This window comes from Zootermopsis nevadensis, unplaced genomic scaffold (genome assembly GCF_977971745.1).
Source record: "Zootermopsis nevadensis isolate Lab colony 2312 unplaced genomic scaffold, Znev_1.0 Znev_ptg000021l, whole genome shotgun sequence".
NCBI classification, from domain to species: domain Eukaryota; kingdom Metazoa; phylum Arthropoda; class Insecta; order Blattodea; family Termopsidae; genus Zootermopsis; species Zootermopsis nevadensis.
The window spans coordinates 211,248-230,116 of NW_028259153.1; the positions used below are offsets into that span (position 1 = coordinate 211,248).

The window sequence follows — 18,869 nt, forward strand, 5'->3', positions numbered from 1 at the left end:
TCATACTGCCTCCGTCATCAGAGTATGAAGATTTCTGTCTTCTGGGTTGTTGCGCTGTGTAGTCTGGTCGATGTTTACCAACGTTTCAGAGGTCATACTGCCTCCGTCATCAGGGCGATGATTATCAAGATTTCTGTCTTCTGGGTCGTTGCGCTGTGTAGTCTGGTCGATGTTAACCAACGTTTCAGAGGTCATACTGCCTCCATCATCAGGGCGATCGACCTCTGAAACGTTGGTTAACCTCGACCAGACTACACAGCGCAACAACCCAGAAGACAGAAATCTTCATACTCATCGCCCTGATGATGGAGGCAGTATGACCTCTGAAACGTTGGTAAACATCGACCAGACTACACAGCGCAACAACCCAGAAGACAGAAATCTTTTACACTCTTGTTAATATTCTGAGCAAAAACTGTTGCTTCCACAATCCTGAAGTCACTTTGCAGGATATTTATGTAGAGTGACATGACGGGAGAATTATGCATGCGATGAGACAGACAGTTAAGGAATAAAAGGCCACCAAAATTCAGCCGCTGGGTGGCGTTCATCAAACTGTGGGATGTGCCCCAATGGCGGGGCATGAAGATATCTCAAGCTGAGCAAAATGTGGTAATACGCGTTTTTATTCTCAACAGAACCCAAAATGCAATTCTCTCAACACCACTTTAAAAAAGATCCTAGTCCTTGCTTTAGAAAGTAATTTATTACCTCCGGTGGACCTCGCCTCTCCTTTCAATGTTTGTCGGCAGAGTGGAGGAAGAATATGTTCTGTCCCATCTGACCCTTGCAATTTAATGAAAACATCAAATTGCATTCGGGCCTCTGGCCCACACACCAATTAAATTAAATTATGGGCTAGCCAGTTGTCCCCTTCCCGAAGAGGATAACATTCCCTGTACAACCACATTTAGTTGAAAAACAATCCTGACTAAAATCACATGCTTTATAAAATCCCTCCCTCGCATATGGCTTCAAAATCCGTGCTCTGAAATACACCGTGTTTCAAAAGTAGCTTTACAACTTCGCAGGAGAATATAAATTTATTTAAAGGACGTGCGAAATATTTTCAAACGCACAAATTTAGCCAAACACATCGAGTTTCACGCACGTAAACTGTAGTACGGAAATGTTGCGGCGGGTTGAAGACGACGAAGGATTTCTGGACTCGGTAATTTTCAGTGACGAAAGCACGTTCCATGTCACTGGTAAGGTCAACGCCCACAACTGCAGGATTTGGGGTAGTGAAAATCCACGTGCCTTCCTGGAACATGTTCGAGACAGTCCGAAAGTTAATGTGTTCTGCGCCCTCAGCAAAGATAAAGCGTGCGGCCCCTTCTTTTTCACGGAGAAGACCATTTCCGGCGTCGTGTATCTGGACATGCTCCGACAGTTCCTCATTCCTCAACTTGACGAAGATGACCACTTCCAGCAAGACGGTGCACCCCCTCATTACCTCGGAGAAGTCCGTTTCCCAGGTCGGTGGATTGGTCGGGCCGCACCAATAGCACGGCCACCTCGTTCCCCGGGTCTAACACCTTTAGATTTTTCCTTGTGGGGATTCGTTAAGGATCGAGTGTACGTGCCACCCTTACCTGCAAATGTGGCCGAACTCCGAACTCGAATTACCGTCGCAGTTGCTGAGGTGGCACCGGAGACGCTTCACCGCGCGTGGCAAGAAATTGACTACAGAAGCTTCTGAAATACTGTCCGTCATGTGACCTAAAATCCGGCCAGGCGATGATTTAAGGCAAATGAGCATTTGAGGCTAATTAAAACAACTTGCTTTATCCTCAGGGATGAAGTTTTGATACGGCCTTCTTGCTCAACGATGCATTCAGTGACACTAAAAACAAGTTACTCTCGGTGTTGAAAGGATGTCGACAGAACACAATAACAAGACTGTGAAGTGTAATCTGCACAAGAAAGCACAGTTTCAACACTCGTTCTTCTTAAATGTTGGATTCTAAATGCACCTGACCTACACTTAACCACAATACAAAATAAGGTAACCTAACCTAACCTAACCGAAACTATTTCTTGTCGTCAAAGGCACCACAGGTGGTTCTGCTACGCCACTAAGTAAACTAAGGTTGAAAATATGGCGTAAAAGAGGAGTTAGCAATAATAATAATAATAATAATAATAATAATAGGAGCAACTGGAACTGTCTCCAATATTTGGCCAACATCCCGGGCGAACACGACATCAGGGAACTTCAGAAGACCGCCATTTTAGGATCTTCATGCATCACTCGTAAAATTTGTAGTCATCTCTAACAATAAAATGTATTTCATAATAGCTGCTGCCCTATGTACCTCAGGGGCAAGGTCTGTCTCGGGTACGTAGAAGTAAATTCCTTATAAAATGGTGAAGAGATGGGATAATAATAATAATAATAATAATAATAAATATGCAGGCTTCAGAGCCACAGCACCGAAATAATCTGCCAATTGTCTCCGCTGGAGGAGATTCACATCTGTTCACTGAACGGGACCGTTTCATAAAAACATTTCCGAACAGATCAATTACAAAACAGCGGACGAAGCGTCCACTCCCGGTTGCCCTCCAATGACGCGGTGGGTCTCAACCGCAGCAGAATAATTCATACGCTTTGGTTGGTAGTAAGTTTCGGTCAGTGACCCATCAGAATGACCCCAAGCCACTACTTCACTTACTAAATACCGGCCCGCCCAAATCCCGGTCGTTCAACTGAGAGCGTCAACCAGGGGTGCCAAGCGACCCCCGGGCCACACGTTTACGTACCCCTACTTAACTAAGCAAACGGTTACCTTCCTTAGGAATACGTAAGACGTAGCGCCAGGGCGACTGCAGCAGTGGTCGAAACGTCGCGGAACCCATAATAAAAAAAATATTGATGGTTGCGTTCAAGCAAAATATCGCTCCGACTGTACAATGGCCCCACGAAGGTCACGTGCTCACTCGAGTCCGCCAGTTCTCTGCGGGCGGGCAACGAGAAAACTACGTGGCGAATCGTTATTACTCCACTGACCAGAAAAAGGCCCGGGATACCTTTCCCGATTCTCCTGTGCCAAACAAATGAACGACGTCTGGTGACAGACGGGTTGCAGCAAAGACGACGGGAGGGGCAAAAGCGGTTGCCTCATTCTTTTCTAATTTCAATGCAATCTGCTTCTCGACAAATGGGACCTTTGTCCGAAGATGGCCGTCTTCTAGGTGGCTGCGCCGTGTAGTCTGGTAGAAGTCTACCGACGTTTCGGAGGTCCTTATTGCGTCCATCATCAGGGCCCTAACGATGGAGGCAGTAAGGACCTCTGAAACGTAAGTAAACTTCAACCAGACTGGAACGCGTTACAAACCAGAAGACGGCCGGCCATCTTCGGACTCACCGACGTAAAACCCCCAAATCATGTTCTAAATAAGACCCCTCGATGTGAACCCCCTTTCAAAACGACGCGCGATTATTCATATTGAAACAATTCCAGCACTAAACATTAACGCGGTGGATGATTCGGGGTGACGAGGGAAACTGATTGGTTTCTTTCCAGTTGGTTAGTTAGTTTATGGCAATGAATGGTCAGAACTGAAAAGAACTTCATCGTTTGTGAGTGAAGACGTCATTAAACAAACAACCTCGCCCCTTGGACGACATCAAGAAGCGAGTTCACGTGTCGTAAAGATGGGTTAACTGCATCCGGTGGGGCGAAGCCACCGACACGTGGTCGATCAAGGACAACCCGAAACGCCAAGATCTGAGTGGAGCTTCGTTAAGTCGCGAAGTACTTGCAATTAAGCCGTTTTATCGTGAGGACAAATGAAATGGCACTGGGACTTTGTTATCAAGTCTCGTTTTTTTAGGAAACTCGCGACGTTGATTGTGTGATCTGCGCATGCGTGGCCACCATGGAGTGTATTGGCTAGAATTAGACATGGCCGTGGCTCTCCGAACCTTCCTTCAAGCAGACAGCGAAGAGTAACTGACATAGAATGGACATGAATACACGCTTCTACGTGACGAGGGAACACTTAATAAGAGCTTCTCGTAAACGAATCGCGTATTACCATTTATACAGAAAGACAGAACAAGAATCAAATTATTATTTTATTTATTATTATTTGATCATCTTTTCGGTGAGGATGCCGTCTTCCGAAGCATACGCGGCGGCCTGCCATGCGACACCTAGCTTGGCAATCTCTCGTCCTGACATTCCTTCTGTCAGCTTGGCGATCTCGGTGCACAGCAAGCTGTAGTCGAACTGTGCCAGCTTTAGCCGCCTTTTTCCTTCCGTAGCCGGTTGAAGTACAAACTGGTCGAAGTAGAGGCGAACTAAACGCTCACGTTCCTCAAGCCCTGGGAGGCTGAATTCTACCATCTCATCCAGGCGATCATTAACAGCCCAGTCAAACTGTTCTGGAGTATTAGAAGCCAAAACTAGCATAAACTTGTTTGACTGTTCACCTGTGCGATACAGGAAGGCATTCAGGGTGGCACGAAGATCTTCACTAATAGTCTCAGAACTCCTTTTACGTAGGAAAGCATCAGCCTCGTCAACAAACAGAAGAAGTCCTTTGTGTGTCGTGCCAGCCCAGTCGAACACTTTATGGACTGCCGTCACCCCTTCACGCCCCATCGGGGCCACATCGCCGCCTGTCATGATTGCGTAATCCATGCCAGAATGTCTTGCCAGTACCAGGGGGACCATGCATCAAGATATTCCTGTACATTCCACGATTCCTCTTCGTGTTCTTTGTCGCTATTGCAATATCCCGGAGTCGCTCCTGCAGCTCGGGAGCAAGGACTACACCAGAGAGGGCATCATGTGACCTGAACCTGGAGAACACCTTCTGCACTGAATATACCGGGTGCCTTAAAACCTCGATCAGAGAGAATCGAGATGTTTCGCGCACCAGTGAGGGTTTACCGAGCCTGGCTTCTATGTATCTGGCTGCTACTGCTGTTGTCCCAACAGCTTTAATATACGCTATTGGAGCTGGAATTACCGCGGCTGCTGGCACCAGACTTGCCCTCCAATGGATACTCGTTAAAGTCTTTAGAGTGTACTCATTCCGATTACGGGGCCTCGGATGAGTCCCGTATCGTTATTTTTCGTCACTACCTCCCCGTGCCGGGAGTAGGTAATTTGCGCGCCTGCTGCCTTCCTTGGAAGCGTTCAGTTTCCTGGGAAACTGCGCGAGGAGCAGAAGACAAACGAAGGTGCAAGGGTGTTCCGGAACTCTGCCTTCTCTTTGCCGGAAGCATTTCTTTTATTATGCTCGGATGTTCCTTGCGCCCTTTCCCGGAACATCGCCTTTGCCAACAAACCCGTGGGCATGGCCCCTCAAACGTCACCCCCTTTGTCCGCGTCGCCGTGTCTAATATGGCGATTATATTACTTTTTTCAAAGCCAATTTCCATCGACGAAATGTCAGCACATCTCACGCCTGTCTTCAACTTAAATCTGTTTTATATCGCGGAATATAAACCGCGCTATTTTAGAAACTATTCATTATCTGCACTGCTCAATTACGGCTAATTTTTCATCCAAGCTTCGTGATTTTTACTTACTTGTAGGAACGTAAACTTACTTTCTGTCGTCCGTTGATTTATACCGGGATTTGAATTTGCTATTAGCCAACGCCGAAGAAACCGAACCTCGTTTATTTTACATTTTGTGCACGAGACTAGAATTATTGTCCGCATTGTTTTACAATTTGAAATCGTACGATTACTCTGTTCATGGCAACAGAAAAATTTAACGAATCGGTTTAGCATTTCTTACACCAGAATAAGTGCAAATCTTCGATAGGCCGTGGGACCATTTTTGCCAACGGATGCTTAACCAACCGACAGCTACAATTACAGGAACGCAGCAACGTCACAAACCTGGGTCTCTTTCTCCTGTAATCTGTGATGGGAAAATTTCAAGTACTCAGACACCAACGAGGACATTGAAAACGCGAAACTACTAGGGACAGCGGAAGATATCAAAATTGGCGCACGCAATGTTACGGGACTCTGCAACAAAAAATCGATCCCATACACGGAAGTAAAAGATAGGAATTCAGATAGAGGGTTCATCACCCCCCCCGGGGGGGGGGGGGGGGGTAAGTAGTCAAAACGTTCCAAAGAGGTCTCTGATTATGTACTGATCTACAGTGGCGTAAATCAGGGTTAAGAACGTAGCATCTGCTGGGATAATTCTCTCAATAGCGAAATACCGGAGAAATATAGAACAGGGTTACAACGGAATAAATGAACGGATTGTCAATGTAAAAATAAGAGTAGACACGAAACAGAAAAAGGGAGACAAAGGAAAGCAGATGAATTTTATAAAGAACTGCAAAGTCGTTTATCAAGTCATCAAAACCGACTACGTCATCACAGCAGGAGACTTTAATGCCCGAACAAGTAATAATCCAATTTAAAAAAAAAACACGGTCAAATGGAGAAACAGCCTTCAATCAGAACAGAAAGTCTTCGTTGTGTTCAGTGAGTGACATTAAGATGTTTACCGAAGATCGCGACATACATGGCGCTGGTTTCAAAATTTCTTGCAAAAACCTGAAACAACTAGTGAAGAACTCAGGAAAACAGAAAATTAAGATAGTGGAATGGCGATGTACCACAAAACATTGGAGAGAAGAAGCAAGCGCATATTAAATTCTTGATCTGCAACTCTACAACTGAGCGAGCTGAGCACAGATCAAAATCAGCTGCAGTGAAGAGAGACGTTAGAAGAATGAATCGATATATAGCACATCTCGAATACGACGCGCATGAACGTGCAGACAATTACAAAATTAAGGTCTTAAGCAAAACAGAAGAGACACGATGGCACTGCACCAACTGGAACAAAACTATCAAGAATAACAACGATATTAGCAGAAAATGATCTTAATGTGAATTCCGTTAATTTGGACGAGCTGTTGTTTACATTACGAAGTTTTAAAAATTAAAAAAGACCTCCAGGTCCAGATGATATAAATGAAGAATTAACGAAAACTGCTTCACTATCCTCTCTGTCGATATTTTTAGAGTTCCCAAATTTATGCTGGTCGGATATCTGGCAGTGGCAACCCAAAATTCAAAAGATACAACGGAACGGAGTCCTCCGACTAGAGGCGCGAGGCGCGTGCTCAAATGCGTATTATCGACGGAGTAAACATGTTCTGACGGTAGAGCAAAGAGGCCGGTCCTGCGCAGACTCGATCTTCAATATCGAAGACACAGAATTCCATCTTCCCACTTGGCGCTGTGGCAAGTACTCGAACCAAATGGCTTCCGTGACATGTCTGCATGCGAGATCAAAGATGTCGTTGCGAACGGAGAAAAACTAATTCGGCAAAGAGTACGAAATTCTTTAGACCACGCCACAACAGACCGGCTGTTGAGAGAAGAGCCTTATTTGCGGATGATCGAGTAATTTTAAGTGCTTCAGAGGCCTCTCTCTCCAAAAACCCCTGACATCATTCAAAGTACAATTTGACTGTTTCCACACCAAAGACAAAATAGCAATAAATACTGAGACAGCTGAACAAGTTAGAAACTTAAACAGTAAGAGAAATACAGAACAGATCAAAAAGGCTGGACCAAATGTGCAGAACAAATAATCCCGACAGGAAACAAAGCGTACCATCGCTTCTTTTGGCAGCGAGTGCTGGACCCCCCCCCCCCCCGTGGGGGGGGGGGGCACAAAATGAAGCGGCTGAAACAAAGTTTCTGAGACCTGCGGCAGGCTGTCAAGGAGGGACGGAGAATATGTTCGAAACTACAGCGAACAAATCTCAAGAACGTCGACTGGCCGAATTCCTCGGACGTTGTTCGATTACCATCGAAAACGAAGAAGAGACCACTGAAGGGATGAAGGGACCAGCCCTCGTACAAGCAACTGCTAGAAATTGCAACAGGCAACGAACGATGTGTACACCACTTCGGCTTGTTTGTTTGTTTGTTTGTAAAGTGATGGGGAAATCTTGTGTCCGAAGATGGCCGTCTTCCAGTTTATAGCGCAGTGTAACGAGATTATGATCACCGCAAACATTTAACAACGCAGAGATGTTTGTCAAGCTGTTCCGCGTCGCTCCTTCGATTCATTTAGACACTGCAACCGGCGTTAAAGTTCACCAGAATTTATCAACGTCGATCCTGGGACAAAAGGTCTCGCGCACTGCAGACGCCGCCAATATCAACAAGTGCCCTTCATTCCGAGAAACCTTTGTCGTATTATTTCATAAGATGCGTACACACGGAAATGGAAAAACGCTACTGAAAACACGCACGAAGTAAGGAGAGGCCACGCGGTGATCGTGGCGGGACGCCTCCAAAGCCCTGGGAAAATGAGACGGGGCACAGATGAGGAACATTTCCCACGATTTCACAAAATTTATTTGGTAGCCCTGCTGGGACTTGGTTTGTAACATCTTTTTACTAAACAGTTGATAAGCAAATCCACAGAAGAGGTTCCCAAACCTTGGACTCCGACCCAGGGTTGGGTCACGAGAACCTTTGACCGGTCCCGTGGCGCAAGTCAGATCACAAAAATTAATTGAAGGCCTGAACACCTTCCTGGAATAACCTGTTTATGTTCTACCCAGGGTCACTTCAGACAGATGCAGTGGCTACGTGTGGCAACCGCGTTCCGCCTATGAGCCGGAATGACGCATTTATTTCTCACTTGCCGGAGCATTTCTGAGCATTTTGCAGCACAAAAAAATTGGTAAGCGAATTTTTTCTCTGGCCGGGAGCAACGAAGTCACCTGGCACGCCTGAGTAAAATCTAGAGTATTAATAGAAAATTTGTAACACACGACAGCAACTTTTACAAATCCACAATAGCTGCAGTTATTTATTTTTAATAAATTTCTGGAGAAATTGTTACTTAAAATAAAAGATTCGCCGTCACTTTACAGCTATTTTCATTTTCATTTGCAGACCCTTGTTAAACTGGACAAAGAGCGTTTGGGCCAATGCGCTTAGAACCCTGAATTTCTGAAGTGCGGCTTCTGTGATATTAAAAACGTACGCAAACACCGGGGTACCTCAGTCTGTGTAGTGACGAACTGCAGACTGGACGACCGGGGTTCGTTCCCCGACGAGGGCAGAGGGTTCTTTCCCCGCCCAGCCTCCTTTCCCGGAGGCACACTGACCTATTTAGTGCGAAGGTCAAGAATGTGTTGGAGCGGGACAACTTGACTTATCTTTTATTAAAATATCTCTTGGAGTGTGCGTGCAGTGAATTGGGGGACCTGCCCCCCAACTCATCTTCGGGGGGGGGGACCTTCGACGCACGCAAATCTCGCTGAAGACACAAAGGATGTGCTGATGCAACCTCTGATCCCGCCATTTAATCGCCATAAACCACGTGACACTGGAGAAGAAATTGTGAAGCCGGCAGCTACGACCGGCTTTTGGAAACGAAGCAGCGAAAAGCGTGGTACGATACCGCTATCAAATAACAGCGTCTTCCTCATGGAGACATTTTGCACCAAGCAGTCACTAGCTTCAAAAAAGCAGCCCCTGTCGACACCGAATCAAATCCGCACATTACGGTTTTCCTACGAAAGTAAACGAAGACGAAGCCTCACTTCTGCAGTTCCCTTCAAACCACTACAGAAATCACGCCCTCGAATGGACAGATTTCTTGGCTGAGTCCCAGGGTTTTAGTGGTCGACTTATTCTTGCATGGAGAAAATTCAGGAACCAAAGAAACGCAGTCCATCCCAGACGACGACATCAAAATCGTGAATTTCATCACGAAAAGGGCCCTGAACCAGACGGGATTCGAAGAAATGTGCTAGGCAATGGAATGTGAGCACTAAACTCGCATTTTCACTCTGAAGTCCGCTGGTTGTTTCGAGGTATCGTGTCCGTGTTCGCCCAAGTCACTCCCACAGCAGCAGCAACGAATTTTGTAGTTCAGCATTTGGTCACAGGTGTGTCGATGTCGTCAAAATAAACACCAGGAATTGCACTGGAGAGAGAAATTCGGCCTTCCATGACAAAGGAAAGAAGCCACTTCATCACGCTCTCCGTTGCTCTGCACTCGCAAGTGGTGCCCCCCCCCCCCCCCCCGGCAGGCAGAGGTCTTTGCCGGGTTTCGAAACAGGGACCACAGCATATTTTCCGCAAGCGTCTGGTTCCGCGACGTACGTGCATCTGAGCAGTCAAGATGGACTCTGGCCTCGGAAAAGAAAAGGCGAGATCCAAGACAAACGAGGTTCCTGACTTAAAGCAAATGGAATCGAACCCGAACATAACTCATAAACTGGTCTTCCCCTTCCGTCAGTAAGGACTCCTCCCCACAGTGTCCTTGACACTAAATCACCAAGAAGAATGCCGACCGTAGTTTGACAATTGGTCTTCGAGATCTGCTTAAGATACTGTTGTTACTGGAGGCAGGCGAATATTACGCAAAGTAAAGCTGAGATTGAGTACGCGCACAAGCGATGACCTTTGACCGACATACAAGGCGTGTTGTCCTCTCAGCGTCTGGGATTAACGCATCGGAGGGACGCAGATGGGTCTCCCGAAGGAAGATGATGACCAGGTTGAAACACCGAGCCATTCACGCCTTACAACGAAACAGATCCATGACGGATGGTCGGGAGTAGAAACCAGAGGCCTTAAAACAGGAGCTCGCTTTTCCCGAAATGCCCTCACGATCCATCGGTGAGTCAGACGTATCTGAGTGGGACTCGCAGGTACGAGACGAATGGCTTTTCACTGCGAGGTCGCCTGCCACGTCAGTGTCCAGGCAACCGGCACGATGAGCGACGGTAGGTATTGAGGGGGGGGGGGGGGCTCAGACCGAGAGAATATTGTTGTTCGGGGCTTTATTTACTTATTGCCTCGGTTGGGCATCGATGCCTGTGGACGGCGACGCCCAAAGACAAGGTTGGGTACAGATCTCAGCTGGCACCGCATGGGATCAGAGGCACTTTTATAGTCAAGTAAGGAAGGCGACGTGTGTCTCCTTGCCCGTCCTTGCTCAAATTAGGATACGCGTCGAATGGAAAAAGGAAAAAATGTCCCGACGACGACGACTACAGAATCGAGCGAACAGCGGATTGCGAGGAGACGTGGATCAAAGCAGCAGAATGAACGCATTAATTAAGCTCGGGCATTTCCGCACTAGTTCCTGCGTCTACGCGTCAGGCGAAGAGCGAACAATAATCGATAATGATTTTTCGCTATGCGTTTACTGCGCTCCAAACACGTGTTCATTCAACTTGCGTCATAACTCGAGTTCTCGCTTCCGACACACGGCGGTGTCTAAAGACGACGCTCAGCGTAGGCCGAAATCCACGCGGGCCTCTCGTTAATGGCGATAAACATCTCGCTCTTCAAGGTCATTGTGCGCCGGCCGATGTTTCACACTTTCTCGTACGCGTCGCTTTAATACACGAGTATGCCTGTGGCAGACTGAATCAAAGCTGTCAAGTTCCCCTGCACTCAATTTCCTCTCGAGCTAAACTTTACACGTTTTCCCACCCGCGTACAAATGTAGTAAAAACAATTAAAAAACCTCATCTGCAACTTCAAAACTCCCCATCGTCTTACGAGCACACTCGGACACATTCCTACATTACATAGAAAAATGTGTATCCGCATAATCGTGAGACATTTTCCAAACAAATGCAATTTAATTCTTCTTTGAGTCTCCCCCCAACAGTGCCCGTTTTATAAACGGGAAATCAGGCTGCGCGTTTCGCAATTCGTCCACATGCCGGAACACTTTCTGTTTAAAATCAGACCAATTCGTACTAAGGGCTAAAAAATGTATTTCCTGCTGTAAGGGACCATACAGAAGTGATCGAGGTATCGCACACCAAAGTACAGAATGAAAGAGGAAACATCAAGGCTTTGACCGGGATGTTCTTTTGTTAAATCTTATGTGGTACCGCCTGATTCGACTTCTAATGGTTAAGTGAAGTGTTTTCTTCGCGGTACGGGCTGAATTCATAAATAATATTCAGACGATCTTCGGCTTCAAAGGGTTAACCAGCTGATTTTCGTAATGGTTAAGTGAAGTGTTTTCTTCGCGGTACGGGCTGAATTCATAAATAATATTCAGACGATCTTCGGCTTCAAAGGGTTAAATGTCTCGTCCCACGATTTGTCCTGATTGCGCTCCATCACGCGGATCGATCAGACGCGACAAATTCAAATCAACCTGTGACGTCTACGGGTGTGTGGGCTTCGCCCATCGGGACCTTCTTCCGACCTGAGAGGGTGAGACTGCCAGCCGTGGCCGGGGCTGCCACAGAACAGCCACGACCACAGTCAGACGCGCTCCTAAATTAAAACAACAGGCAGTGAAATTGCAAACGAGACACGTAATTGAAACTGCGGTCACGTGTTTGTGAAGCACGGAATTAGTTCGCGCCTGCAGGCATGAAGGGAAAGGGAGAAGGAAGGTTCTTCTGACCGAATTACACGTCGCACAAAACTACAAGCAATGCTGTAATGACAAAGACTGAGCATGCGCTCCAACTACGTTCCTGGGGCGATGGTCACGTGGGCGGTTCGTTTCCAGACGGAGTAGTTCGTTTGTTATGTTCTGCGCGGCGCTGCGGTCGGTCGCTTAAGTGGCAAACAGCTCCACGAACAACACGAGCCGATCACATGTGAGTGAGAGTCTTTCTGTCCAGCTCGAAAATTGGTCTTTCGACCTCCGCGAAAAGCAACGATTGCATGCGAGTGTCTGAGAACGAAGTGGCGAGGAGACGGAAGGCCTTGGCTCAGGATGTGGTCTGGTGGCGGTGTCTCTGGACCGTAAATAACGGGTAATTCATTGAGCGCATGAGAGCTTTAGATTTCTCGAGGACGAATCCACTTAATGTAATTATCATCATCATCAGAAATATTCTGACTAGGAATATCGCTACTAGTGGGAGTTCGGTGGGACCGTAGATCAATTATTTATAGATTTCAAAAAAGCCTATGACTCTGTGAAGAGCGAAGTGTTATATAATATTATTTTTATATTTGGTACACCAAATAAGCTACTGAGTCTAATAAGAATGTGCTTAAATGAAACCTGTAGCAAAATTCGAGTAGGTAAATATTTATCTGAGTCATTTTCCATCAAGAACGGTCTGAAACAAGGAGATGCTTTGTCTCCCTTGCTCTTTAACTTTGCGCTAGAATACGCCATCAGGAAAGTCCAAGATAGGCAGGAGGGTTTGCAATTGAATGGGACACATCGACTATTGGCATTTGCTGATGATGTTAATTTATTGGGGGACGACGTAAATACAATAAAGAGGAACGCAGAAGTTTTACTAGAGGCTGGTAGACAAGTGGGGCTCGAAGTAAATTCAGAAAAAACTAAGGACATGTTAGTATCTCGTCGTCAGGAGACAGGCGGGCAAAATTACCTTAGGGTGGCTAATAAGTCCTTTGAAAGGGGGACAAAGTTCAAATATCTGGGAAAAACAACTCATGAGGAAGTTCGGAGGAGACTGAATTCCGGAAATGCCTGCTACTTCTCAGTTAAAAATATTTTGTCTTCCCGTCTGATTTCTAAGAACCTGAAGATTAAAATATACAAAAAAAAAGAATTGCCTGTTATTTGTATGGGTGCGAAACATGGTCTCTCACTCAGAGGGAGGAACACAGATTGCAGGTGTCTGAGAATCGGGTGTTGAGGAGGATATTTGGGCCTACGAGAGAAGACGATGGGGCGTGGAGAAAACTGCATAATGACGAGCTTAAAAATCTGTACTCCTCCCCCAGTATTGTCATGGCGATTAAGTCGAGAAGAATTAGATGGGCTGGGCATGTAGCGCGCATGGATGGGACAAGAGGTGTGGAAGCCTGAGGGGAAGAGATCACTGGGGAGACCTAGACGTAGATGGGAGGATAATCTCAGGCGGGATCTATGGGAGATAGGAGTTGAAGGAGACTGGATTTTGTTGGCCCAGGACAGGGTCCGGTGGAGGGCTTTGGTTAATTCGGTGATGAACCTTGGGTTCCGTAAGCCATCTGGTTGGTTGGGTCCACTATTTGGGAAGCCTGAGGGAAAGAGACCTCTGGGGAGACCTAGACGTAGATGGGAGGATAATCTTAGGCGGGATCTATGGGAGATAGGAGTTGAAGGAGACTGGATTTTGTTGGCCCAGGACAGGGTCCGGTGGAGGGCTTTGGTTAATTCGGTGATGAACCTTGGGTTCCGTAAGCCATCTGGTTGGTTGGGTCCACTATTTGGGAAGCCTCAAAGGAAGAGACCTCTGGGGAGACCTAGACGTAGATGGGAGGATAATCTCAGGCGGGATCTATGGAAGATAGGAGTTGATGGAGACTGGATTTTGTTGGCCCAGGACAGGGTCCGGTGGAGGGCTTTGGTTAATTCGGTGATGAACCTTCGGGTTCCGTAAGCCATCTGGTTGGTTACCTGCAGCATAACGAGTGCCAAACGGAAGAAAACGCTGCTCGTTTCTTTTCCGGCCATAAAATCTTTTAATGTCCGCCGCTGCAGACAGCAGGAGGGTCCGAATGTGTCTGCACATTCGCACGCGATGTTGTGGCGCGCAGCAGAAACAACGCTCAAATGAATTCCTTGACGGGCCCAGAGCGGAGGAGAGACAGAGTCCCGGTAGCAGATCAATAACTCCCCGCAGACACACGAGCCATTCTGACTTGTCTTGCGTTTCGAATGAAAGTATCGAGCAGAATTAAACGCGGGTTATGTCGACCAACTCAAGGTTTCGGCCTCACTGACATTTTAAATAATGAATGTCTGCACGTGCCCAAATCTCAAGAGCAATTGGCTCAGTCATCCACAGAAGTTCAGTGGGAAATCGATAAGAGAAGGGAAAATAAATAAATAAATTACAGCAGATTACTTGAGAAAACATTTGGAAAGAAAAGATTGTTTTAAGGAGACGCGTGCCTTTTTGGCGAAAAAGAAAGTCGAAGGCGGGAGGATTTCGAGGTGGGAAATGCAAAAAGTGCCTCCAAACCAAAACAGGGGTGTGCTTTTGAACTAGGGTGCATTGCTATCCAATCACGCAACTAACAACGATCTTCTCCATATTAATGAACCGCCCTTTGTCCCAGACGTCACTTAAAAGTTTCCTTAATGAACCTTTTATCCTGAATTTCAGAACGTCCTTCCACTCAGGCATGTCTGCGGGTCGCTGAATGCTGTTCCATTCAGCCCGTAAAGGAATAGAATGCCTGAAGACAATCGAGGTAGCACAGCGGGCGGACATTATTACTCGTCACTTATCTGAAGACAAACAGAATTAAGCAGTGCCTACGTGATTTTGGTATAATTTGTACGTCTGAGAACGCAACGTCGTGTCTTTTGCTGAGGCTGGAAGGCGCTCCTCACAGAGGATCGAAGCAGCACGATATCCCGGGCGGCTCACGTCAATTATCTCAGTGGCGACGGAAATGCCAGGGTCCAATTGAAGAGGTACAAGGACCGCTTACCTCCCTATCACGGAGGCCGTCAGCCAAAGCCACCGAAAGTGCGTCTGTCAGAGCACAAACTGCCCAATAGGGTTGCACTGCGACTCGGTCCATAAGCGTTCGCGTTAGACTCCGCTGGTTGGTTGGTTCGCCGTCTTCGAACGTACGAAAACTATCGGCTGAGACAGTTCAGGCAATGCCGTGGAGGCGAAAAAGAGGTCGAGGTCAGTTCCGACTCGTGCATTCGCCTGGAAGTGCCCACAGAAAAGCTCTCTCAGATTCTCAGAAGGCGGAAGCCGTTGCCGACAGTCATGATGCTCACTTCCGGCTGAAGAACGAACCGCGGGCAGTCGTCATAAAGGAAGTGACACTTGGCAAGGCATCGCGTCCTAGAAGTATTTCAAACAGAGCCCAGAAACATTGACGGCGCCCTCGGTAATCCCTGCGAGCATGGGAACGCGCTGAAGTAGCACACCGACGTCGTCGGATGGATCCACCAATCCACTTGACGCTGGTGGTAAGATCTTCCAGAGGATCCCACGAGAGAGAACCGACCGTGATCGGCTGCTTCGCGGGCTGTTTGGGTACGGACCCAGACTTATCACGAGTGGAGAAGAAATGACGGCGTCTTCACACGTGGCGGGAGCCTTCGACACCGCGCGGACTGGAAGTCTCTCATTCACAAGTTCACCAGCAACTGTTCCACCGCATTCCTCAACAGTGGAGTCAAACCCAGGAAATAGAAGACCTCGCAGAATGCGCGTACAGTAAAAGAATGGAACACAACACGGAAGAGTTTTACCAAACCTTGTTCACAGCTGGTGAATAAAAGCGAAGGGGAATCGACTGCAGGAGGCGTTGTCCACTCTCCTGACACATCCCAGCCGCAGCGAAAAACCAGTTTTCAAATGAAAAGTCTTCCAGGCATTCAAACAAAATTTGCTTCAAACGCGGAAGTGACGAGAAAACTCACAGTCCGAAGTCTCAAATTCCGGAGAATGTGCTCTTCTGCTGCAAAAGACGTCGGTTCTCGAAAGACGCACAATTATCTTAAACCACAAAGGTTGAGGCAGTACGTTCCTGCGAAACGTCGGCATATATCCAAACCACAACACATCATGTAGACCGAGGCAAATATTGCAGGATTTCTCATTTTTACGGAGTTATAAAAGTGGCATCAGACATCAACTGTCATGGCACTCACCTTTCTTTGTCTTTGCAACTTGCGTGTCGCCTGTACCCTGTAGCCCGTGCGCCTGCTGTTGTTGGGAATTGAACCCCGGACCCGCAGCCAAAGTAGCCATCGCGAGCAATTTTCTCTTGTGGTTACAGAGCTTGGTGAGATCACCTGAGACCACCGTCGCGTCTGACGACGGCAATGTCCAAGGTCTGGTCGCCACCTGCAAAAGAACATGAACATGAGAGATCAATCCACCGATGGATGGCACTCGCCTGTTGATACGCAAACTGAGGAGCGTAGACAAAGCTGCTGATTCAAAGACCACGCACTGTACCTGGCAGGAACTGCCTGTGTCCTGTCTTCAGCTCTAAGTTGGTGGACTGTCCTGGGGTTAGATGTTCTCTGGTATGAATTTGTGCGAACTGCCACGATTCTAATAATCATTACTGCATCTGACACCGACCCACGCAGATGAACAATCAAAGAACATCTTGCAGTATGGTAGAAACTGACCGACGTTTCGTAAGAGTCTACCATCGTCATAAAATTATCACCTCGTCCCAAACATCGGTCAATATATGCCACACTACACGGAGCTACATCCCAGAAGACAGTATTTTTTGGGGGCTCTAATTACTATAATAGATCGTCGTGATATTATTTTAAATGCATTACAAGACACAATTTTTAAATCGAATTACGGAAGAAATTGTCGGTTAGCTAAACCGCAAAATGCAAAGTAAAACGTGGCCATCAGAACGTCGTTTCAAAACACAGGCTTTTTGCACAATAGCAGGAATCAGGAAATCAAAATGCTTTTCATCAACTCCATTTATTTATTTATTCGCAACAAGGGAGGAAATAATGGATGAGGGATAATACGGCGATTTCTTAAAACTGAGATCCTTCTAGAAACACGACAGACGATAATTCGATCCTTGCGAGTCTCAGGCCCTCGTTTAATGCTCCCGGAGAGTCACACCACCCTCAACGCACAAGAGGGCTCAATCAAATAAGTCACTGGTGAAACATCGAAGTTGGTCGTCACCTTCCGTGCGTGCAATTCTTACCGCGTTACGTCCGAAACTACTGTTAGCCAGAAAACGTCCACTGATGTTTCATATAATTTTAACCGAACAGACGTGTCTTGTGAATCATCTACAGCTTCCGCATTCTGATAAAACACATGCCTAGTAGTTGATTCAACGTCATGGAAACTATGAACAGAAAAAGAACCACACAGAGAAACGTATGTTGGGCTATACGGGCAGAGCGAGTCGAAGTTCTGTTTGCCGACGGGGGAACAGAGAAGTTCCGAGGTCGTCTCAATTGTCCGCCTGCCGATTAACGACACGTGACGGCAGGTGACGACGGTCAGCGTGTCCAGAGCACTTCCGTTATTGACAAGGCGACTTCCTGAGTACAAATAACATTGTAGAGGCCGAGCGAGAAGTGTTGGCGCATGCGCAAAGGACTGATTTTAGTCGTGCGAGATAGACCCGTCCGAAGCACGCGCTGGAGGGGTGTCCGCTTCAGTTGGTTTGTAGCTCTAGCCGTGTTTAGTTCGGTGCGTCACCGCAGCTGAGGCTGTGCGACCCCCTCCCCTACTACTGAACTCCCCTCTCTCGGCTTACACATCGCGCATTTAGGTAACACCACTACTCGCGCGACCTCTACACACACAAAATGGTGGGCCTATCAGCGACTGTTAACCTGCCGCGTACCTCCTACGGACACTGGGACAATTCCTCAACAACAGCAGCACTGTCGATGGCTCTCCTGCGTCGTTGCGATCAGTAAGAGATGAGTAAGTTAGGATCACGATATTCCTTGACTGTCCGGTTCCTTTAACTCTGGCGTTTTCCACACGAATACTCATCGTCCTGATGATGGAGGCAGCAAGAACCTCTGAAACGTCGGTAAACTTCTACCAGACTACACGACGCAACATCCCAGAAGACACCATCGTTGGAACAATGACCTCGGATCACATTAACGCAACAGTACCGTATGGACTTCGGCGGAAAGGGTGTTCAACACCGAGTTCGGCTAAAACGAAGCTTACGTGGCGTGACGAACAACTCCAAAATGTAGGCCTTCGGGTGTTGTAACACACGCGATGGCTACCAGAAAGCATCCTGATCGCTCATCACTGGTTTCATATGGCAAAGAGCGAGCAATGGACGGTATCCTGGAACACAACAGGGGGAAAAAGAAGGAAATCCCCGGAACAGAAGAACAAAATATTTGAAAAGAGCCGCTCCCTTGTTCTCGTTATCGTTGACAAGA

General features: G+C 47.2%; 1 protein-coding gene and 1 pseudogene across 3 annotated transcripts in view; both read right to left on the reverse strand.

The window, feature by feature from the left end:
- LOC110837716 (uncharacterized) overlaps positions 1–18,869 on the reverse strand; it is a 104,710-nt gene that overhangs the window by 34,530 nt on the left and 51,311 nt on the right. For all 3 annotated transcript variants that reach the window (XM_087352447.1, XM_087352445.1, XM_087352446.1), the window contains exon 4: positions 16,605–16,800. In XM_087352447.1, coding sequence (XP_087208573.1) covers positions 16,605–16,800 — 196 coding nt within the window. The remainder of the gene's footprint in view (positions 1–16,604; positions 16,801–18,869) is intronic.
- On the reverse strand, positions 4,095–5,082 carry LOC147873083 (ATPase family AAA domain-containing protein 3-A pseudogene; annotated as a pseudogene).